Genomic DNA, 24,335 nt, shown 5'->3' with positions numbered 1-24,335 from the left:
AAACATGTTTGTGAAAGCAAGAATAGCTATGTCAGACACAGTCTTAAGACTGGACTCTAAGAAACTCAGGGCTGCTTTATTTACTATTACTGAAAGGACAGGTTGAGCCGCACGTGTATTCCACGCCTCGTTTTAGATCTTGGCGCTGATTGGTTAGTTGCGTCTGGTCAGCGTCGGCTGACGGGATTTGTAGTTCTTTTCGCAAGTTATCCTGCGGTGCGCATACGGAGACGGACCACTCGTCCCTCAATGCATTTCGGCTACAGCTCACTGGGGATTCTTCTATTGGCCTGATTAGTGTACAGCCCCCAGAGACAGACACAAAGGCTGCAGGGTTTGCAGGTAGGATTATTTGGGTGGGAGGGAGGGGGATAATATGATAGGGCTGTGGTAGTGGGCTCTCCTTATAAACCACTGAGTGCTTATACAGCACACCGAGCTTAATTTGTTGAAACTTTGCAGACACACATTCACACAATTTCCCATTGATATGCATGTATTGCAGATCTCACTGAAAATAGAATTCTTCTTCACATCACTGTGTAGCACTCATAATAGGATTATTTGCTTTGGCTGTTTGCATTATGCATTTTATCAGCCCCATACTGTCCATATTATACTTGCATTTAAAGTTAGTAGCAGTGCTTGTGCCACGTCAGTTATAAGATGGATTAAAAGAAAACCTAATATATAAAAAGTGTCTGTTCCGAAAAGTGGTGCAAACATGGAAAAAGGGCAGAGTTGTCAATAGAATGTTCTGCTGGTTACATTGGTTTCCATGGTGACTGCTTCACTTTTATTACTGTAGACCACCTCAGCACATCATATCATCAAAGCTTCCAGTTGGCAGATTAGTAAGTTACTTGTAGTGGTGAATTTGAGGATAGGTTACATATCATGGTATAAAGTCAAACTTCAAATTGATCAGACGCCACATGAACAGTTTTTTTCCCCAAGTGTAAACAGACCTTTGTAGTAGCATATGGTAAACTGTAATGAAACCTATTGTGAGAAATAATGTTAATGTATGTGAAAGAAAAATAAATAAATAATGGATACTACTTTGATTCTTTGATAATGCTTTTAGAATATCACTCTAGTTGCCAATTGCCCCTGTAGTAATGAGGCAAAGGTCTTCTAGTTCAGCGTCATCACACACAGCATGAGAAGCATTGAATTGGCAGAGTGCTGTGATTGCTATACATGCATCCTGTGTCTCAAATGCACAGCATGATGCCCCTGAATGCATCAGATTGGCAGAACAAGGCATTTGCCCCCAATGCTTTAAAAATGTTGGGGTAATTTATAATGTTAGAATATATATATATATTTTTAATTTTTATATTAATAACATCGGTCATTGAAGATATGACCCCCCAAAAAACAATCAAATACATAGGATACAGAAAGAAAAAAAAAAAAACAGGGGGGGGGAGGGAGGGGAACAGACCATAACATTTTTGCCAATTGAATATAGATTTTTAAACAATATCATCACATGCAGTATCATTTATCTCTCTTACGTATATTACAATCCATTATCTTGTCTACAAGTGGGGAGGAAGAAAAAAAATAGATTTAAAAGATTTATTTCTTTGCTTTCTCTTTTCCTTTTCATATTTCGCTTTTTTCTTTTTTTCTTTTTTTTAAAGGGCTATGTAGCAATATTCATCATTGGCACATACTGATTTATTTCCAACCACTGATGCCAGCTTCGTTTGTATAGATCATGGGTCGTCAACCTGGTCCCTACCGCCCACTAGTGGGCGTTTTAGGATTTCAGGTGGGCGGTAGGGATTTCCAGGTTTTGACGACCTGACGACCGGTCGGGTGGGTGCGAGCCGGCGGTAACCCTGCGACTGGGTACCGCCGTGACAATTTGCGGCCCCGGCCCGCGCGACAAACCGCCTGGGCCGCATATGGAGGGGTCCATCGGGTGGCCCATGCTGTCAGGGCCACCCGATGGATGTGGATTGTGGGGGGGCCCGGTCAGCGCTGGGCGCTTTAACAGCGCGACCGGGCCCCCTGTGATGACATCGCAGAGCTGGGAGGAAGTGACTGCACGTCACTCCTCCCAGCTAACACTGAGAGCCACGCGGGAGGAAGACCAGGGAGTCAGAGTGGGAACTCTGACTCCCATCCACCTGAGCCACCACTGGACCCCAGGGAAAGTCACCCTCCTGAATCTAAAAGGTAGGAAACAGGAGGGTGACTTAAATATAATGTGTGTGTGTGTGTCTTTGTGTGTGTGTGTCTGTATATATGTGTGTCTTGTGTGTGTGTCTGTATGTATGTGTCTTGTGTGTATGTGTGTCTGTCTGTGTTCCTGTATGTGTCGTGTGTGTCGTGTGTGTCTTGTGTATGTGTGTGTGTCGTGTGTGTGTGTATGTATGTGTCGTGTGTGTGTGTGTGTGTGTCGTGTGTGTGTATCTATGTGTCTGTATTTGTGTATGTGTGTCTGTCTGTATGTATGTGTGTCTGTGTGTGTGTGTGTGTGTGTGTGTGTGTGTGTATGTATGTGTCTGTATTTGTGTATGTATGTGTCTGTATTTGTGTATGTATGTCTGTATTTGTGTATGTGTGTCTGTATGTGTGTCTGTATGTGTGTCTGTATGTGTGTCTTGTATGTGTGTCTTGTATGTGTGTCTGTATGTGCGTCTTGTATGTGTGTCTTGTACGTGTGTCTTGTACGTGTGTCTGTCTGTTATAGTGGACTATATAGTAAGTGGGCTACCTAGCTCAGCCTTCCTACTGGGCATTGCTACAAGGAAGGTTAAAAAATAGAAAAAAGGGAAAAAAAAGGTGGGGAGGGGAATTGAGGAGGGAGAGGAGATGAGCTGACGCACAAATGAGAAATCATATTATGCGCAAACAGAGAAGTCGTCTGAATATCACTGAAAGAGACCTTCGTTTGTTCCTTACGAAAATCGAACCAGATATCAAATATTTAGTCTCGCAGCATCAACCTCAAGGATCTCATTAATCACTAGTAAAGGTAATTTCAATTTACTTTGTTTTCTCATTAAACTTTATAAAGTTAAAAACCTTATAAACCTGCATTAAGTAGAAATAAAAAGATAAATGTACGTACATTTATTTTTTGTAAAACACCCTCCTTTCTAAAAAATATTCCGCATTTGCGCGAAAACTGGTGGGCAGTAAGGAAATGTTTTCAACCAAAAAGATGCATTAGTGGACGGTAGGTAAAAAAAGGTTGACTACCACTGGTATAGATCCTCTCTACCCTTAACTCGGCTTGCCATTTTTTCATAGAGGCTAAAAGAATCAAATCTGCTCAAGACCTCTGATATTGTTGGTGTTTGTGTTTGTTTCCATTTATAAGCAATGGTAAGTTTTGTTGCTGTTAAGCAATGAATAATCATATATATTGCTTCTTCCTTGAGTTGTCTAGGAAATATATGGAGTAAAAAACATTCTGGTCTGAATGGAATAGTAACCTTCAATGCTATCCTAAAAATTTTTTCTATATCCTCCCATAGTTTAGTAATGCTCGGGCAATGCCAAAAAATATGAAGTATAGACCCCTCATGTTTTAAACAACGCCAGCATAAGTTGCATAAGTTGCTCGTCCCTGGAAAAATATGTGCTAATTTGGCTGGCACCCAGTACCATCGCATAATAATTTTGCAGTAAGTTTCCCAGTGATTAAGACTACAGAAAACCTCTTTAGTTTTCCTTTGTGCCTGAAACCAAGTTGTTAGCGGGAATGATTCCCCTAAATCACTTTCCCATTTTAGAACATATTTCTGTTTCTTAGGTTCCCCCTGTGTTAACAGAGTGTTATAACAAAAAGACAATGCTTTGCTGTTAGGCAATTTCCTCATGCATTTTAGTGGTGACTGAATCTCTTTAATTTTGTTTGTGTGTAGAATATTCCTAATCCTTAGATATGTGAATATTTCTCTGGGTAGTAGGGAGTACTCTTTAACCAATTCGGGAAATGATTTAGCACCTGAGCCATTAAGTAATGACCTAGCTGTGTCCAAGGTTCCAGCTGCAGGTCTGGCGTAAAAACAGTCAGAGTTTTCAGGGGTGCACCAAATAGTAAATCTTGTCCTACTGAAATTTTAAGAATCGACTCTCTCCATATATGGAGAAGAGTTTATGTAGTTGGGAACAACTCTGTTGCCTTATTAGGTACTATACTCCCAGACCATAGTGCGAACGATAATGAGCCTTGTAAAAACCGTGCACTTTCTAGTGCCAGCCATAACGGAGGAGAAACCCTTTCAAGTATTGAAAGACCTTGAGCAAGTAGTGTAGCCTTATAATAAGTTTTAACATTTGGAACACCTAAGCCACCTTTCGCAAATGGGGGCCAAAGCTGGTCTTGTGCGATTCGTAGGGGGATAAGTGCATTGATAAGTGCCTGGAACTTCCAAAGTATGGTATTTGGAATGGTAATTGGTAATGTCCGAAAAAGATATAGAATATGGGGCAAAATCATCATTTTTATTGTTTGTATACGACCCAACCAGGATATTTCTTTATTTTCCCATTTTTTGAGTTGGTGGTCTAATTTATGTATTAATGGTAAATGGTTTTCTTTTATTATCAGCGTTTGTGTTATGGGAAGTTTGATACCTAAATAGGATATGGATATTTTGCGCCAGTCAAATGGGTATAGTGATTTTAAGCGTTGTGTAGTAGCTGTTGAGAGCCCTAATACCAGGGCCTGTGATTTTTTTGTCAATCTTTCTTTTATTGAAGCATTTTTGATGGGGTACAGAAGAGAAAGCGGGAAACGCATAATTTGATTACAGTAGAGGGTTTAAACATTGTCAGCTTTAAACCATGACATTTCTGGGATAGCGATGCTTCGTTTTTTTTAAATAAATCAGGTTAAGAAAACAGGTTCATAAATCAGTCATAGAAAACAGGATTTAAATACAGGCGTTGAAATCAGGCTTTTAAATCAAGTTATTAAAACAGGCTATTAAATCAGGCTATTAGATCAAAAATATGAAATCAAGCTATGAAATCAGGCTATTAAATCAGGCTATTAAATCAGGCTATTAAATCAGGCTATTAAATCAGGCTCTTAAATCAGGCTCTTAAATCAGGCTCTTAAATCAGGCTATTAATCAGGCTATTAATCAGGCTATTAAATCATGCTATTAACGACATGACATTAAGCATGTTAGGCTAGTAGTGAAAACGACAATTTTGGTCACGCTTAAATGTGCGATAAAATAGGAGTCCAAATTTGAAGGGTACTTCCAAAGTTCAGCCTCCATACAGGATAGCGTCCGGGCATAAGCACAGTCCACATGGTGGGAATATGGGCAGCGGCTGGATGCCAGGAGATGAGGTAGTCCCTATGTGCCTAGCCGATACCCATTCTGGAGGCCGTGGCTGCTGATCTGGAGCAAGAGGCTAGTGAGGGGGGTGTCCGAAGCTTGTTTGCGGCGGAGTGCCAGGTATCCGGCGTGTGGCGGCGTTTCCCGCGGTTCAGCAGGTCAGAGAGGTGTTCCAAACCTCTGGGACTCAAGCTCGGGATGTGGATCTGGCCAGGTACACGGGCTGTGGAAGACAAGGGTGTCGGAAGACCGCCGTGATGGACAGAGGTAGGTCTTGTGTGCCGGTAGCTTTGCTGCTGCTTTAGCCTATGTTGGGGCGATGTGTGGGGCCCAGTGCGTTTCTTCTGTGTGTGTCTCTCCCCTGCGGGAGCCGCTTGAATGGTCTGCGAGCGGGATACCTGCAGTGGGTCTCCAAAGTAGCGTCTGCGGGTCACCGGTCGAATCCACCCAGCCACCGCCCGCGCTGCGTGAAGATAGGGTATACCTCTGCCGCACAGAAGGTTATGGAAGGTTGAGCACAGCCAGTCCAGGGCCTCCAAAGAGGAAGGCAGTGTATGAGTGCTCACGGGTCTCCTCTGCGTTCCTTCTTGGGCGGCCATTTTGGGCGCGCCCCGCTTGACTTGTATGTCTGCCATTATAGCATACTCGTTTACCGTCGCTTGTCCGCTTGCCTTGCGGGGACCGGGATGACCCCCACCGGTCCATAGGGGGGGGGGTTCAGTGGCTAGTGGTGATTGCTGGGTTTTCCGGCTCCGGAGAGAGCGGCCGCCTCTCCCCGATTCCATCTCCCGCAGGCCGCAGACAGATTATTGGGCTGTATGCCCCGTTCGGCTTCAGGAGGGTATCCCCCGGTTCCTTGGTGTGTCCCCGACGTGGGTAGCACACTTTGGGGTGGGCTGTGGGCTATACTACTGCCGGTATTGCTCGTTTTGTCGCTTGCCCGTTGGGAGCCCTGTCCCTGCACGTCTGCTCGCCTCGGTGGTCAGACTCCGCCCCCGCCTGTGATTTTTTTGAATTATTTTTATAATATGACAATTGGCCATATCTTTCAAGCATGCTCAATAATTGAGGTATTGATGATTCTGGATCTGATAGAAAATAATAGGACATCGTCCGCAAAAAAGAGCGATTTTTAAATCCCCTATTGGGGTATTTAAACCCTTAATTCCTTTCTGGGCTTTAATATGTCTTACTAGGGGTTCCATGCACAAAATAAAAATCAGTGGGGATAGTGGGCATCCTTGTCTGGATCCATTTGTAATTTGAAATAATCTGGACAAAAATCCAGAGTTATATATTTTGGCCACAGGATTAGAATAAAGAACCCTTATATTATTCAAAAAAGCTAGGGGGAAGCCCATTCTTAGCAATACTTCCTGCATATAAGACCAGTTTAGTCGATCAAACGCTTTCTCTGTGTCGAGGGCTAATAATAAACCCTTCTGTTTGCTGACTTGTGCCCAAGTGATTACATTTAAAAAATGGCGGGTATTGTCTCCTGGTTCTCTTGACGGTACAAACCCTGATTGCTCCGGTGAAATTAAATCTGCTAACATAGGTTTTATTTGTGTAGCCAAAATTTTTGCATATATTTTTATGTCTGTATTTAGTAGAGAAATCAGTCTTAAATTAACACATTTATTAGGCACTTTACCTGGTTTGGGTAAAGTAATAATATGGGCCAAAAGCATTTCTTCCGGTAAGGACCCGGCTACCTTAAAATAATTAAATAAATTTGCAAGATGTGGTGTAAGTTGAGCTTCAAAAATTACATAGAAGTTATTTGGAAACCCATCTGGGCCCGGAGCTTTATTTTTAGGAAGTGTATATATCGCCTTTCTTACTTCATCTTCAGAAAACTGTTAAGAAAGAACATTACATTGTTGAGTAGTTAATCTAGGCAAATTAACCTCGTTAAGAAAAGTAGATATTTCATCTTTTGAAGGCTATATCCAGTCTTAAATTATATAATTTCTGGTAGAAGGAGCCCAACTCCTCCACTACATCTTGCGGATTGTACAATTTTATGCCGTTTGAATCTATCAAGAATGGAATTTTAGTCTGTAAATATTGGGACTTTAATTTGCTTGCTAATAATTTACCAGCCTTATCGCCCTGCGAGTAATGTGTCTGTTTTAGTTTCCTTAATTGTCTCTCTATTATATTTACGGACATCTCTTGTATTTCTTGTTTAATTTTAGCTATCTGTTGAGATATTATTTTAGTGGGGTTCAATTTATTTGCTTTATCTAATTCACTGAGTTTGTTTAGGAGACTTTCTTTATCTGCCAATATCTTTCTTTTCTGTATTGAGCCTGCTTGAATAAATAACCCTCTCAAGACTGCCTTAAATGTCATCCATTTTATTACAGTGCTTGAAGTATCAAAGAGATGATCATTATAAAAAGACCCTTTTGCCGTACTTATTTGGGAGACTAGGTTTGTTTGATTTAAAAGAGATTCATTAAGGCGCCATGTGCTTCTACCCCTTACTGCGAATTGTGTTCTAAAGGTGGTGACAACCGGTGCATGATCAGACCAAAGTAGTATCTATTTTTATCTCAGAGACATTCATTAATGTTAATTTATCCACTAGACACATGTCTATCCGAGAGTAAGTGCTATGGGCATTTGAAAAAAAGGTGTAATCTTTATCGTTTGGGTATAAACTGCACCATGTATCATACAGATCACACGAATTAATGAGTTTAGAAAATTTTGTACTCAAGAGGGTGGTCTGGTGTAACGGATGTTTACCATTACTCCTCTTTATATCCATGTTTGGATCTAATATGCAGTTAAAATCATCGCATATTATAGTATGACCTCTGCGAAGAGTTATGATTTTAGAAAACTCAAAAAAGAAATGTGTGACTTATTAGGGGCATATATTGAGGCAACTGTTAATTGTATTCCATTTAAGTTTCCTACCACAACTAGTAGCCTCCCTAGCTTGTCCCTATATATTATGTCCTGTTTAAATATCCAATCCTGATGGAACATTATAGAGACCCCTTTTGATTTGTGAGGGGAGAAAGCATGGTAAATCTGTGGGTATTTAATGGGTTTAAAGGTAGGAGGGTTCCTTATACAAAAGTGTGTTTCTTGAAAGCATATTATTGATGCTTTAGAGTTATTTATCTCCTGCAGTGCTACTCGCTTCTTAATCGGGCTATTTAACCCGTTGACATTCATAGACATACAAGTGAAAAAAATAATTGTTAGCTTTAACTTGTAATAGCCAGGCATATCTCTGTGAATGTAGGTTCTTTTATGTTTAATTTGACGGCCGCTCTCCCAGCCCATCACTACAAACAGCCTCCGCGACCTCTGGCTCCCCCCCCCCCCACAGGACCGGCAGGGGTTATCCCTGTCCAAACAGCTTCGACCATCATACCTCCGTGGTCTCCGAGACTCGACACAACTCCCAGCCACGCACAAAACCTGCAGGCCGCGTGCCAGTCTGACATGGCGGACACATGCCCCAGCGCAGGAAGCTTGCCGACGGAGCACCAAAACCTTGCCACCGAGCCTCTGAGCATTCGCCTGAACAAATTGTTCAGCAACTTCTGGGCAAAGATTGAGTCGAGGTACAATGCTACACGGATCCAGCAGCGGGAGATCAGGAGCACCGAAAGTGCACAGGGAGGCGACACTCGGAGGGGGCCTGAACAACCCTCGGGCACTACTTCGCCGAAACAGCCTGTCACTCACCGCATCAGCCCATCCGGGCCGAAGGCCGCTAGGGGTACAACCCCATCGCATCACCCACGCAGGCGGAGGCCTGCCCGCCGCAAGCGGGGCAAACACCTCAAGGCCCCCAGACCTGTCCCACCAGGGAAGGACCCGGTCTCTAGCAGCTCCCGAGTCCGTGGGAAAACAATGCCGGCCTTGTCGATGGCCCGGAGCTGGAGGGAAAAGTCGGCCTGCTCTTGGCGGTTAGCCAACACCTGTGCTTACACGTCGCCATTGCCACAGATCCCCGCTAAAGGAATAGGATGACTCACCAAATACAGGCAACCAACGCAATGGACGCTACCCAGAAACAAGCGTTGACACTTAAGCTCTGATGATCCGAACTTACAAGTTTGTGCACATGTTCCTGTACACATTACTGGACTCTTTTCACTTGTCATATATCTGATCTAACTGACCACAAACCTGATCTGATCTAACCGACCACATCTGATCTAACTGACCACATACCTGATCTAACTGACCACCAAACTCCCTAGGTCAGACAAGCTACTGCACATTCACCTGTCACACACCTTGCAAGCTAATACTCCTGTCTCCTGCTTTGGCGGCCGGGGTTACACATAGCTCCACACAGCCACACGCATCTAAACCCACACGGAGGTACAACTATTGCCTACACACTTAGAAAAGAATGTATTACCTGCATGTAACCTTAACCTGTTTCTATTATACAAAAAATGTGCATTGTCTAGCAATTACCCTATGTCTTCTCTATGCCATGAAGCTCAAGGAATGCCGTTGGGGTACCTAGAGCCTGTTGTAATCACTAAATGCACTGCAAAAAAAAAAAATTAAAAAAAAAAAAAAAAGAACAAACAAAAAAAAAATGTAAGTGGGGGAAAAAAAGAAAAAGAAATAGAAAAAACAAAAATAAAAATATTTACAGTAATTCTCAAATTTGAGAATAATTTTGGGGTCACATTGGGAAACATCCCAATAAACGTCCCTAAGAGGGGTTGTGTGGAACGGTCCCGTTCCTGAGCCTTTAATCTATTTAATCTATTTAATCTAACATTGTTATTTATCGCCTTTAATATCTATTAATACTAATGCCTGCGTTTTAGTGATTTACATCGTTAACAATTATCTAGATCACCTATTGCAACTTCCAAATAATTGAAAAAATACAAATGGGGATAAAAATAGGGATAGCTCCCAACATCTTATTTCTCAAAGAGTTGGACCCGGTGCATCACATTATCTTGTCTGCTTAGCGATATTACATAATACAAATAAATAAATTGGGTAAATATATAGCTATATAACCCCCTGGTATAACTTGCTGCTTTCTTCAACTTTGCATCATTGTAAGCTAAAAACCAAAATAAGTAAACTATATACTTTTTTTTTCTATTTTTTTCTTCTTTTTCTTCCTTTTATATTATATATATACATATACACCCTGGGTTACAACCTGTTAACTTGTCAGTTTTACAACTCAACATATACAAAGCTCATAAAGATTTATGGAAGTATAAACCCTTGCTATAGCATGTTAGCTTATCAGCTTTGCAACATTGTAACACATATCATCAAAGTAGCTAAACTGCAGGCTAATCGGTGTATAAGCTTTAACTTTAAGTGCAACTAATTGTCTTATTGGCTTTTAGAAATGTTGTAGCAAAAAGAAACTAGATACGATAACAATAAGTTGCTACTGTATTTGCCACTGATGAATCCGAGCATACCATCCAGCTGCATGCTGCTCAGAGAGTAACCACGAGTATAGCATGTTGCCATATCTACCCTGTAACATACCAAACAGCTAAAATAAGCCTTGAGCTTGTTAATATATAGCCTCTCTTACAACCTGCTGATTTATCAGCTGTGCAACCTTGCATCGTGCAGAATAGTAGGGTGAGTGGGAACTTAAAAATATATAAGCCACAAATGCTTCATATCAGCTTTACATCATTACAGCATAAAAGAACAAACTAGATAGTCTATAAACTTATAGAATTGATATACAATAATACCGACTATCTAACTCAAGACCTCCATATTATCAATAATTAAGCTATTGGTGAAGTCATCTCGGATGGTAACCCTCAAGTCTTGTAGTATTTGCTTCAGGTATTCTTTAGTCACCTACCCGTCTTCCATGCTACTTTGTGGCGAGTCTGTATCTATTTGACTTTCCGTCTGATCCCCTGACTCCGGAGAATGTGCTCTGATCTGGGCATCTTGGGCGTCCTCTTGGGACTGTTTTTGGCGCTCCCTCTTGCTATACCGTGCTGTATCTGTCAGCTTAGTTTGTTTAGCTGGAGACATACCAACAGTTTTTAGCAGTCTGAAACCGGGAGCTATTTTTTTTTTTTTAAATACCTCGTAAGCTTCCCAAAATCGCCAGCTTTCTATGCACTGGAGGCAGTAACAGCAGCAAAGGCAGCAGATAAATGTTAGACTGTAAGTAGTGGCCAAACGCTTCTCTAGCGAAACACTCGCTTCTCAAGGCTCTCACGGAACGGAGCTCTCACTCCATGCGTCCGATGATGCCGGAAGTCAGGCACACCCCCGAATTGTTAGAATATTCTTTAAATCAGAATTGATCAGCTGTGTTAGTCTAACTTTTATAGATTTTTCATGTAGACACCAATAGAGCAAGCTAAAACATAGTGTTTTTAGAGATCTGCTATTGTTGTTTTTGTTAAAATGTGTACTGATCTGTTAAATTCCAACAGCTGCTTTCTGTTTTTCCCTGAACGTGTTTTATTTTGAACGTGATGGAGGGCAAGTTATTTAATATGAAATGTATCTGCCATACATGTATCTGCTCCTCCAGCCAGGCTTGCAATATGTTCTTAAAGGTTATCATGTTGCTGATGGCTTGGGTGACTCAAAATATCTTGTTCTTCTCTGGTTGAGGGAACCCATGCTGGGATCTTGGCATTAACAAGATCAGCATCCATGTCCTCCTGGTTTACCTCAAGTTTGATCCTTCTCTCTTTTAATATCATAGCAAAGACTCCCTAGTACCTGGAATCTTTTTCCACTTCATTCAGATAAACCAGATATATTGTAACTTGTAAAAAAAAAAAGGCCATAATCTGTGCTTCTGTGTTGCATAGTGTAAAGAGGCGCCCAGTGAAAATGACTTGCAGTGGGCATGTCTGTTAAATTACATCTTCACTGTCTGTTTTCTTATTGGAGCTTCACTACATTGATTGCTCTTCACTACGTCCCTGCAGTTGTGTTCAGTCTTGATGAGTGCCCACCACTGGATAGAAAGTAACAGCAGTGGTTTACTAGACAAAAAAAAAACAATATTTCCAAAACTTTAGATAAAAATTAGATTTTCTATTCAACATTTAAACATTGTATAATGAACTGATCTTTTTTTATTGCAGATAAGTTCTTTAATGGATGTATGAAAGAAGACCTTCCAGATCAGAATATGGTAGATAAAGACAAATATTCATCTTATAAAATCAAGACAGACAGCATTGACACAAGACAAAAAGTACTTTCTGACACAGGATCATCTGGAGAAGTAAAGGAAGACGATTGTTCTTTGGACAATGAAACAGAGAATCTACAAAATCATAATTTACCCAAACCCAAATCTACCAAGCTTGGTTTAGAAAAAGACAGTGCCACACAAGCTGGCTGCAGAAAAGACTGTACTGTCCAGGAGGAAGCGGAAACATCAACACAGGAAAAACCACAGAAGTTGTATCTGTGTCTGGAGTGTGGCAAATGTTTTAATCATAGTTCAACCTTGGCTAGACATAAAAGAGACCACAGAGGGGAAAAACCATACACCTGCACAGAATGTGGGAAAAGTTATACTCGGAGCTCTAACTTGGTAATACATCAAAGGACGCACACTGGTGAAAAGCCATATGATTGTACAGAATGTGGGAAAAGTTTTAACTGCTGTTCTGCTCTGGTGACGCACTACAAAAGTCACACAGGTGAGCGGCCTTACACCTGCATAGAATGTGGGAAAAGCTTTAGAGATCGCTCCACATTGGTGGTTCACCAAAGAATCCACACAAATGAGAGGCCTTACGTGTGTGAAGAATGTGGAAAGAGTTTTGCACGAGGCGTACGGCTTGTTAAACACAAGAAAACGCATAAAGGATTTAGGTTGTATACATGTGAGGAATGCGGTGTGAGCTACACCAGTAACTCCAGCTTATGTAAACATCAGAGGGTCCACAAAGGTGTAAAATGCTACATTTGTGCAGACTGTGGGAAGTCCTTCACCCGCAAGTCCTACCTTACCAGACACCAAACAACTCACAAAAGGGAGACTCCATATGTTTGTTCTGAGTGTGGAAAAAGTTTTACACGTGGTTCAAGCCTAGTTATTCACCAGAGAACTCACGAGGGAGACAAACCTTTTGCTTGCGTGGATTGTGACAAGACATTTAAAAGCCTGGCTAGTCTGACTATGCACGAGATATCACACACCGGAGGGAGACCATATATATGCAGAGAGTGTGGGAAATCCTTTACCCAGAACTCCATTTTCAAGGCACATGAAAAAACCCACATGTTGGGGAAGGACAATGCTTATGATACATTTAATGAAAACTATAGTGAAGGCTCTGATTACATTGATCACCAAAAGACCCATATGTCAACCTAAAAAGGATGAAGTTGAGTGAGAATTAATTACTTGACCATTTTCTTATATTTTTTTTATGCTATAGGATATAGCCAGTGAGATACCTCAGCGGGTTAATGCACCATAAATAGAAAATATTCAACCCTTGGGGTTGCATCCTTCTGAGGTAAATAAATGAGTACCATTAAAAATGGGGTAATAGTCTGAAAATCGTTTGACACATGCTGATCCACCATGTCATGTATTAATATAAAAACAGTGCATTTTTTCCTGATATTGTATGTTCCACCAATGCTTTATCTTGTTTCACCCTTAACAATGTCTACATGAAGCTGTTTGCATAATACTGCACTACAAAAATAAAGAATTCAAAAAAAAAAAATGGGGTAATAGTAACATCCTTTGGATGTTGGGCTTAAGTAACATCCCCAGGACATACTTGGAAACAAGAGTAAGTGTAATTTCCTGGTTAAATACTTTGCTGTTGTTATTATTATTAATATATATGAAAATGAGCAGTGTTTCACTACAAAGGTTCTATCAACAGTCATTATAATGCTAAAGAAATAATTTTATCACAATATTAACTACTAACATAAATTATATTTTATATAACCCATAAATCCACTTCTCAGTCTGTAGATTATTATTCTTACTTCAATTTACTAAACACACACCATCTAGTTCAATAGTGGAATATTCACATTGATTCTGTAAATAGATTTGCTCCGATTATGCGACCATCCATCAAAACACAACTTCTTGATTTTATTGCTGGAAATATGGTCCCCTACTGTACACACATAATACTGTACATTAATAATAAAGTGGGTCAAATTAAAATGTATCAGTGAATGTGTCTGTAGTTGTGTGTATGTGTGCCTACTAATGCATGCCTGTTTGTGTCTGCATGATTGTTTCTTGTGAGTGTCCTTGAGTGACTGCCTGAGTAACAAAAGCAGTCTTTCCACACACAACCTTCACAAACATCATCCATTACATGCACACACCTTTTCAAATTACCATAATACACATTCAATTTCCTTATACTCGGACATGCACCTCACACACTCATCTTCAAACACACATGCTGCCAATCAGACACCTATTAAAACACACAATAAGCCCTCTACACACACAACCACCATCATAGTTGCAAACACTTTTGTAGTCCTACACATGTAACTGCCAGCACACTCACAGTTACACACACGCAGGCACCACACGCATTTATTGTCCCTTTACACACATCTCCTGTTATGCACATGCAGCAGCCCCACTTTCAAATGCAACTCTCCCCACACACAAATGCATTCACATACAGTTCCCATTACACACTTGCACACCCATCTCTAATTACAAATTTTCAAGTTAGGTAAAGGAGGCTGGTGGAGAAACAATGGGGGAAACAGAGGAGTTGCATAAATAGTAGGAAGTTGAGCAAAACAATGATGGTGAGAACAGTGAACAGAGGCAAATTCAGTGTATGATGTATAGAAACATTCTGAAAAAAAAAAAAATATATAAACCAGGAAAATACAGACAGAGAAACAGAAGCTACAAGGCAAAAGTTATGGGAAAAACTCTAAAAGGAGATGTACAAGAAGGAATCCCGAGCAATGTTTGCTTAGGGATGCAATGCCAAAAAAATTAAGGGTTTACATTAAGAAAAAAAATATCTCCCTATAAGATACAATAGAAACTGCAATAACATCATGACTCCAGCCAAATGTTCCCACAATGGTCTTATTGGTCCTTTAAAAACCCTTATACTGCCTACATTACTGTAAATAAGATTGCTCTGTAAATGTCACGACAAAGTGACCCCAACACGCAGAATGCAGCCCTAAATAGACCGAGCGTATTACCGGACCTAAGAATGGTCCGATTTAATGTGGTTAGTGAGAGAACAGTCAGGAAATAGCCAAAGTCTAGGAAAACCAGAGATCAGGATAACAATAAGGAATAGCTGAGTCAGAAAGCCAGAAAACAGGATAAACGAGAAAATGAGCCGAATCAAGGATACCAGGTAAGTAGAATAATCCAAATTCAAGCCAAGTCAAAAATACCAGTAAACACTAATCGGAAATACAATAGCACCAGAAGGAAAAACAGATATACCACAATATGGCACTGAACAAAAGCAAAAGGAGCTCTATTTATAGGGGAGCATGTTTTGCTTTAAAACCACCCCCCTCAAAACATCAGGGAGGGTCATAAAAGGGGGCATGCTCATAGCGCCCGGAGTCCAACATGCCTACAAATAAAGACAAAACTAGAATTGTTCCCGAACCACATTCTTATCTGGGATCTGAAAACTCACACAATAGCACTCTCTTATTTTTAGGGGAGACACCACATCTCGAGGGGAAAAGGAGAATCATGAGAATAAAAAAGGAAGAATATACTGTAGTTAATTTATCGAGTGTGACAATATGACATTACCATAGATGCACTTTCCATCCTCTCTAAAGCATTGACTTTTATTCTAACCTATACAGTAAACGGGGTAACCTTGATGTTGATCTCCAACAATATTTTGTTTACAAGCTATCTTATATAGAAAGCCAACCAACAATTATTCTTAGCTTTGAGTAGTTTTCATCCACCTTTTGTTTTTACATTTTAATAATAAAAAGTAAATTTACAAGAAGTAAAATGATTGTGTTTCAATATAAACGGTATGAGCAACAACTAATGTTGTATACATTGGGGGGTTATGATCTTTTAACTAATATGAAAACTAGACAGAAGTACAAAAATTATTAAATTTGTTTCTCATTTTTGGAATTGGTCTCCCAGAAGGTTATTAAGAGACATTGGAGTATTTTGTCCAACTGTAATCCAAATATTTAGGAATTTTTGGTGCTTCCTATGGCAGATTACAAAAGATGCCCTTGATTCAGGGATAGGCTGGTTAATGCAGGACTACAGAACTCTAGGGAGAGCAGTACAAAGAAAAGTAATTTTCCATGCCGAGTTTGATGTAATTCGTGGGGACGTTTTCTATCACCTTAATATAGACAATAATACAATGTCCAACATTTCGTGACTTCTAGCTCTTCTTTTGTCAACTATCTCCTTAAATGCCCTTTTGGTCCCATGTATGTTGGTTAAACTACTCAAAGGATGAAATAGAGATTTTCCAAGCATAAGTCCACTACACATACATGTGTAACGGATTTTTCTTTGGCATCTCACATTGAGACTGCTAAACATAATATCTCTCACGTTTCAAAATATTACCAAATACCTGGAACCATACAGGGTGAAGATAGAATGAAAAAAATGATGTTACACAAAGCCTTTTGGATCAGGGAACTGGATTCTATTTTTCAAAAAAGTTGAAACTTGAACTAGGTTGTGACTAATTTTATTTAATTAGAATTGGTTATTTTTTTAATCTATTTGTATTCATTTTTTTAGGTTTTGTGGATTTTTGTCTTGTGTGGGTCTGTCACACTTTCCCCAGATCGTGAAACTATTTGTTCCAGACTTGTGTATAGAAGTTGGCTATTAAATGGATATGTAATTGCAGTTTACTATTTTTAATGTTATACTTTTTTACTTTTTTTGTATATTTTGATCTATTATTTTGCACTTTTAGTCACTGTGGATTCATACTTTTGTCATTTTAAGACTGACTTACTCACATGTATGAAATTCTAGTTTTTATTCCTGCCTACTATCTAGTCTTTAGTTTAATACATTTAGTCAGAATGGTATACCTTTAATAGTGGCCTAAGGTAAATATAATAATAGTGGCAGTATCGTAAGGTTTATTAAGCACTGTGCACTTTACTGTGTATTACACTTGTGAATTTATTTTTTTGTGATTTTAATTTAACTACACATTTTGCTACCATCGATACCAGGGACAGCTGCCAGGGTTTATTGTTTGTGTTGGTTTACTATGGACGTGCTGTGTAGGTAAAGCCTTCCTGGTTAAGTCAGTTCTGTTTTTTCCGGCGTTGATGCGTGAAGTCACTCCTGCTTTTCCCTGGTAGTGTCTCTGTTACGATGATGGCAATGTAAGTAATTTTCTGTACCCTATAAATAAACTGGTTGTGGGTGTCCATTTAAAGGGAACAGGGCATGGATTTTTTTAAAGGAGACAGAAATGGCAGAACACCTATTGCTTGGTTTCCCATGATTTATATACTGAATAACCATAACATTTCTATTTAAAGCAGGCATCTTAAACTCCTCCCTCCCAGCTGATGTTGCTGAACTACAACTCTCATGATTCTCTGGTCATCTACTGCATTTACAAAAATATTAAAATTCTGTGCCATTAGCTTCTGGAGGACAAGAGTTTGAGATCCTGGATTTAAGGAACTTTCCGTTAAATAAAAATTGACCACTAGATGTCACTGCCACTGTGTCTTACCATGGGCACTAATACTAAGTGGTTTATTTATTAAACACTGAATTTGGGTGAATTGAAAACCAAATTGCAAACTTTTAGCTAAAATAGTTAAGCTGTAACTATAGTTGAAATGGAGAATCTTTCCACATTTGTACCTTTTGACTAAATTGTGCAATTTGTTTCAATTCACCCCAATTCAGTGTTTAGTGAATATATGTCCATTGACGTATCACCAAAGAAACAAGACAATTCAGATATAGTGCTTACACTTTCATGATATAATGTATATAAACAACTGACTTCCCTTATGTAAGGGAAACCTTAGGCTGGAAGCGGTCAGTTTTTTATTAATACATTATATAAATAATGCATAAAAATACAAAATAACGTCATTATAAATGTAAAACAAAAATAAAAAAAATATATATACTGTACAAGTCATTGTTACTATAACAAGAACGGATTGCCAATACTGATGTAACGTCACAACCAAGGAGAGTGGACTGGAATGCGCATGCGCATGCGTGAACAATGACGACTTCACTGTACTAGTCAGTGGGAGTACTAGATGCTGTTGAGTGAGCATGTGTACTGTGTGTGTGGCCACCACATTCAAAATGACTGAGTGAGTAGAGCAACGAATCTGCATCAAATTTTAAGTTAAGCTTGAACATTCCTCCGGATTCGGATGATTCAGAAGGCTTTCGGGCACACTGCAATGAGTGCAGTGCAAATAAAAGTGTGGCACAAACACTTCAAAGATGGTTGAGAATGTTGAACATCTGGCTTTTCTGAAAAGTAAAATCACCTTTAAAAGGGAAGAGATTTCAGACTGTCGATGAGGTTCAGGTAAATTGGACAAGGCAGCTGATGGCGATTCCATCAAAGGATTTTGCAGAGTGCTTTGAAGAGCGGAAGAGATGCTGGGAGAACTGTGTGGGGTACCAAGGTGCCTACTTTGAAGGAGACTGAAGCGGCATTGACTTACGTACAATGTTTCTTGTATCTTCTTCTTTAAATATCTCTATTTTTCAAATTACCTGGCTGGATACTTTCCAGATAGGTCTCGTATATACTCAACTTTTACGTTTAGCATTAAAACATTAAAATGGTTTTAATACTGAATGAAATGACAGTACCAGTGGACTCCAGACACTATCACCACATCGATTAGATGAAGCATTATGGTCCCTACAGGATCCCTTAACTCTAATTGCAGCCGTAACAATACTACTATATGTCCTAATTCCCAATGATGTAGTGCCCTCCCTAATGTCCAGAGTAGGCCTTACTCTACTTACTACTTAAAGCAGTCCTCTTTAATTACTGTGAGTGTGGATTACAAGAGATCAAATATCCAGTTTCTAAGGGTAACCCACTTGATCTCAGCACATACAGCTATTGTTCTTGCTCAGGTTAACCACAGTGAGCCACTCCAAGACCAGAACGATGCTCATGAAATCAGAAGCCTCTCATTCTAATGTATATGGTCTAAACTGATCCCATAAATCCCTGTCCAGCAATGTATACTTATGATCATTCCAGTTATAATGTTGGCGAGTTAATATTTATAATGGTTCATTAATTTGTATAATATTTTTTATATATTATCCCTGTCTAAACACTATACATTTTATAATATGATGTATTTAAAAAGACTGTAAGAAATTAATTAATTCATTTTCTATTTTAAGACCTACAGTTTTTAATTGTTAAAGACTTGCGAGTTAAGGGAGATGAAAACTGGAAAGAGCAAGCTGCTGAAGTATTGTGGATTAAAGAAGAACTGGAATGAGTAGAATATTCTCATAGTAACGAGCAAGTAGTGAGGAAATGGCTTACAAATGTGCATTACGCTGCATAGGTAGAATGACTTAAAGGAAATCTATAATGTTAGGAATACAAAGTTGTGTTCCTAACATTATAATGCCCTCTTGTCCCCCCCTCCTTCGCGCCCTCCCTCCCTTCCCCCCACCCCCCCATCTCAGGCACATAAAAGGTAAAAAAAAAAAACTTGAATTACTTATGTGATGCCAGTGCCGATGTCCCTCGGTGCTAGGTTGTGGTCTGACTCATCTGACGTCATCTGGTGGGGGGGGACCTAATGCACAAGTATTAGGTGTTCCTCATAGATAAGCATTGCCTCAATGTTTTCCTGTGCGGTTTTCTCTGAAGCTGGATGTCCTTATGTAAAGTGTAAGGTTGTCAAAAGTCAAACTCCAGGAAGTGCCTCTAGCTGTCTGGTAGACAGCCACTAGATGCAGTCTTGGAACTCTAAAACTGCAATGTTTTACATTGCAGGACTAAGGGGGACAGGGGCACTGCACCCAGGCCACTTCAATGAGATAAAGTGGTCTGGGTGCCTATAGTGTCCCTTTAAACCTGTTGTGGAGAAATAGGAGGGAACATTTAGCTCAGAGAGTGTGGCTTTTAGAATAGGTTTTAGATTCTGGAACGACATGCTGCTGAGGTAGTGATGAATGATATTACTTGAGGGAAACTGGTGTGAGTGTGCTGCTGAAGTGGTTGAGGTAATAGGTGGTAAGGAGCAGTAGTGGAATTCAGTCGGTTCACACCGGTTCGTGCAAACCTGTTATTAAAATTTAACAAGTTCGCCGAACTGGTTGCTCACACAGCTGACTGAAGTGTCGGCTCCTCGGTACATCCAAGGGCCGACACCACAAAGGGGCCCGGCAGCTTGCCCTGTATGCCGCCAGGTGCAAGGCCCCTCCATGTAGTCTCTCAGAGGCTCCCTGTCTGCAGCTTTGCCGGGCACAAAGCTGCAGACCATGGATTAGAGATCTTGCGATCTCCGGACAATCACAGCGTTGCCGCAGGTTACCACGTCAACGCTGTTACCGGAGCTCGCGAGATCTCTACTCCATAGTCTGCAGCTCTGCACCCGGCATAGCTGCAGACAGGGAGCCTCTGAGAGACTACATACCCAGCCCACTGGACCACCATGGGGCAAGAGGAGACCACTGTACCACCAGGGTCTGGTGGCTGGTAATTAAATAACAACGTCCCCACACACTACCTCCCCCCCTGTCATCTTCCCCACACATTACTCCCCCTACTGTCACCTTCCCCACACACTACCTCCCCCCCGTCATCTTCCCCACACATTACTCCCCCTACTGTCACCTTCCCCACACACTACCTCCCCTCCTGTCATCTTCCCCACACATTACCTCTCCCCCACTGTCACCTTTCCCACTCATTACCTCTCCCCACTGTCACCTTCCCCACTCATTACCTCCCCCCACTGTTAACTTCCCCACACACTACTTCCCCCCCTTACTGTCACCTTCCCTACACACTACCTCTCCCCTTACTGTCACCTTCCCCACACACTACCTCCCATTTACTGTCACCTTCCACACACACTACCTCCCCGTACTGTCATCTTTCCCCCACACTACCTCCCCTGTCACCTTCCCCACACACTACCACCTCCCCACAGTCATCATCCCTACACACAGTCATCATCCCTACTGTCACCTTCCCCACATACTACCTCTCCCCACTGGCACCTTCCCCACACACTACCTCCCCCCCCCACTGTCACCTTCCCCACACACTACCTCCCCCCGTCATCTTCCCCAAACATTAGTCCCCCTACTGTCACCTTCCCCACACATTACCTCTCCCCCACTGTCATCTTCCCCACTCATTACCTCCCCCCACTGACAACTTCCCCACACACTACTCCCCCCCTTACTGTCACCTTCCCTACACACTACCTCTCCCCTTACTGTCACCTTCCCCACACACTACCTCCCCCTTTACTGTCACCTTCCACACACACTACCTCCCCGTACTGTCATCTTTCCCCCACACTACCTCCCCCCACTGTCATCTTCCCCACACACTACCACCTCCCCACAGTCACCATCCCCACACACTGTCACCGTCCTCAGACACGGTCACCACCTCCCACACTGTTACCATTCCCCCACACTTTCACCATCCCCCCACACTGTCACCACCCCCATACTATCACCTCCAAAACATTGTCACTAACCCCACAAACTGTCATCACCTCCTACACTGTCACCTTTCCCCCACACTATCACCACTTTCCACAATGTCACATACGAAACACTGTCACCACCTCCCACACTGTCACCCCCTAAATAATCATCCCCACACTGTCACCACCTACCATACTGTCACTATCCCCACAATGTCACTATCCTCACACTGTCACCACCTTCAAAATTGTCACCATCCCTTCACACTGTCACTATCTCCACATAGTCACCATCCCACACAGGGATGAGGCTAAGGGCAGAGAGATGGCACTGGCAGGTTGTTTGGGGACACGTGGCACTAGTAGACTATTTGGAGGCACATTTGGCTTATTGGCATGATATACAAAGTTTAAGAATTTACTGTTCATTGGTATGATATACCTAGTTTATGTATTTATAGCTTCATTGGCATGATATGCCAAGTTTACGCATTTACTGCTCATTAGCATGATACATCAAGTTTATGTATTTATTGCTCATTGGTATGGTATACCTAATTTTTGTATTTATTGCTCATTGGCATGATATACAAGGTTTACTCAGTTATTGCTCATTGGCATAATTTACAAGATGTATGCATTTACTGCATTAATAGCATTCCCTTACCCCCCAGGGTATTTTTGCCCCCCCCCCAGGGTATATATGTGTGACTGCGTTGATGTGCTTGTGTGTGTGTGCATGAATGACTGTGGGGGATGGAGTCTTTGTCCCAGGCAGCACAATGTCTTGGGCCGACTCTGTGGAGTTAAAACTGGTTACTAAAAAAATTTAATCCCACTACTGGTAAGGAGGGTTGGGGGGACCTCCAGGTGTTCCTGTGATAGAGCAGCTTGTGTGAACTTACCATTTAATAATTAGGTATTTAAGTTCCTGCTATTGGACATTTTTTCTTTTGCTATCAATTATTATCAAGGGTGGAGGGCTTAGTTTGGTGCAGGAATACAGTTTTGGATATTAGAAATCTTAAGTATAAACTTTCAGGAGGGCTTGATGATTGCATCAGGGCTCCAGGAGGTATGCAGTGGTCTGTGGGGTCTTTATTAGAACAAAGGCATTTAATATGTAATATTCAAGAGAGTTCAGGTAAAGAATGGTCAGTCCAGTGCAAAGGACAAGCAATGTAATTTTGGAAGCAGTTGGTCAAGTTAGAATCCAATACTAATGAAGAGCACGAGCAGGAAACAGAGGACAAAACATGGAAGGCAGGAATAGAAAAATGCAGGGTTTATGGCGCAGGAGCATCAAAATAATTAAGTACTGGATTGGACGCATCCTTGAGCATTTTAGGAGCTGTCAGATCAAGGGAATGACCACCTCTGATGGACAGGCCATTTAAAAAGATGTAATCCCTCCATGTGTCAGACTTCTAACACCATAAAATTTTGCTTTAGAGGAAAAATTTGCACATGACTCCTGCGAAACCATCACAAGAGGCATCCGACTGGGGTGGCAAGATACAGCAATGACAATTACTCTTAAACAAATGTATGTATTCACTTACAGATTGATACTAATTAAAAAATACAAAATCAGATAATAACATTATTTTATTTTTTTAATTCTGTTTTTAAAATTCTTTATTTTCCGTGCATAGATAATACACATTACAGGAATTCTTGCTATGCCACAACAGCTGTTGCCAGCGTTTCAGTAGACATAGACAGACAATTGTTTGACATGGATAACTTTAAGTTAGTGAAAGAAAAAAATAACAACTGAAAGGAGAAAAAAACAAGTCTACTCACAGAGCAGAAACTAGGCTTGTAAGTAGTGAGTTAAAAGTAGACATGTGGATTACAGCTAATGGAGGCCATAGGATCCAAACTCATCAACTTTGTTCTAATAGACAGGCTTAGAATGCATGAATAAATGATAGAAGGATTAGCAGGCTAATTCTATATGTGTAAACTATAAGTAGATATACCACCCCAAGTAGCTGAGGGGACATCAAGGAGCAGAGAGATTATTATAGCAAGATGACGGCTATTATCTGGGTATACTAGAACTAAACATAACATAACTTCACAATGGGTGGTCAGCAGGAGCAATCAATAGGCAATGCGCAAACAAGCATTAAGAGTCTCAGCCTTGCGGTCAGCCGATTCCTGTTAAGGGGAGGATGCTATCCCAGTCAAGATCGCCATTTTGCAGGCCCAGTGCCATTAGTGTCAGTCGTGGTTCTTGAACATGCGGGTGCTGCCTTCTCCATCCTGTATCTCTCCTCACACTCCCCCTTTTCATGATAAGAGTATGCAGTGCTGATTTCGGTCTGCATCCCA

The 24,335-nt window shown here is 40.9% G+C and overlaps 1 protein-coding gene across 1 annotated transcript; it reads left to right on the top strand.

Annotated features, from left to right (window-relative positions):
- The first annotated feature begins 285 nt into the window (after positions 1-285).
- Positions 286-16,000, top strand: LOC134601745 (zinc finger protein 572-like). The gene is made up of 3 exons (XM_063446246.1): positions 286-342; positions 12,428-12,994; positions 15,933-16,000. Exons 2-3 carry the CDS (start codon positions 12,448-12,450, stop codon positions 15,998-16,000), a joined length of 615 nt encoding a protein of 204 aa, XP_063302316.1. The 5' UTR covers positions 286-342; positions 12,428-12,447.
- The last annotated feature ends 8,335 nt before the right edge of the window (positions 16,001-24,335 follow it).

This window comes from Pelobates fuscus, chromosome 3 (genome assembly GCF_036172605.1).
Source record: "Pelobates fuscus isolate aPelFus1 chromosome 3, aPelFus1.pri, whole genome shotgun sequence".
In the NCBI taxonomy this organism is placed as follows: domain Eukaryota; kingdom Metazoa; phylum Chordata; class Amphibia; order Anura; family Pelobatidae; genus Pelobates; species Pelobates fuscus.
This window is presented reverse-complemented; position numbering and strand designations above follow the sequence as displayed.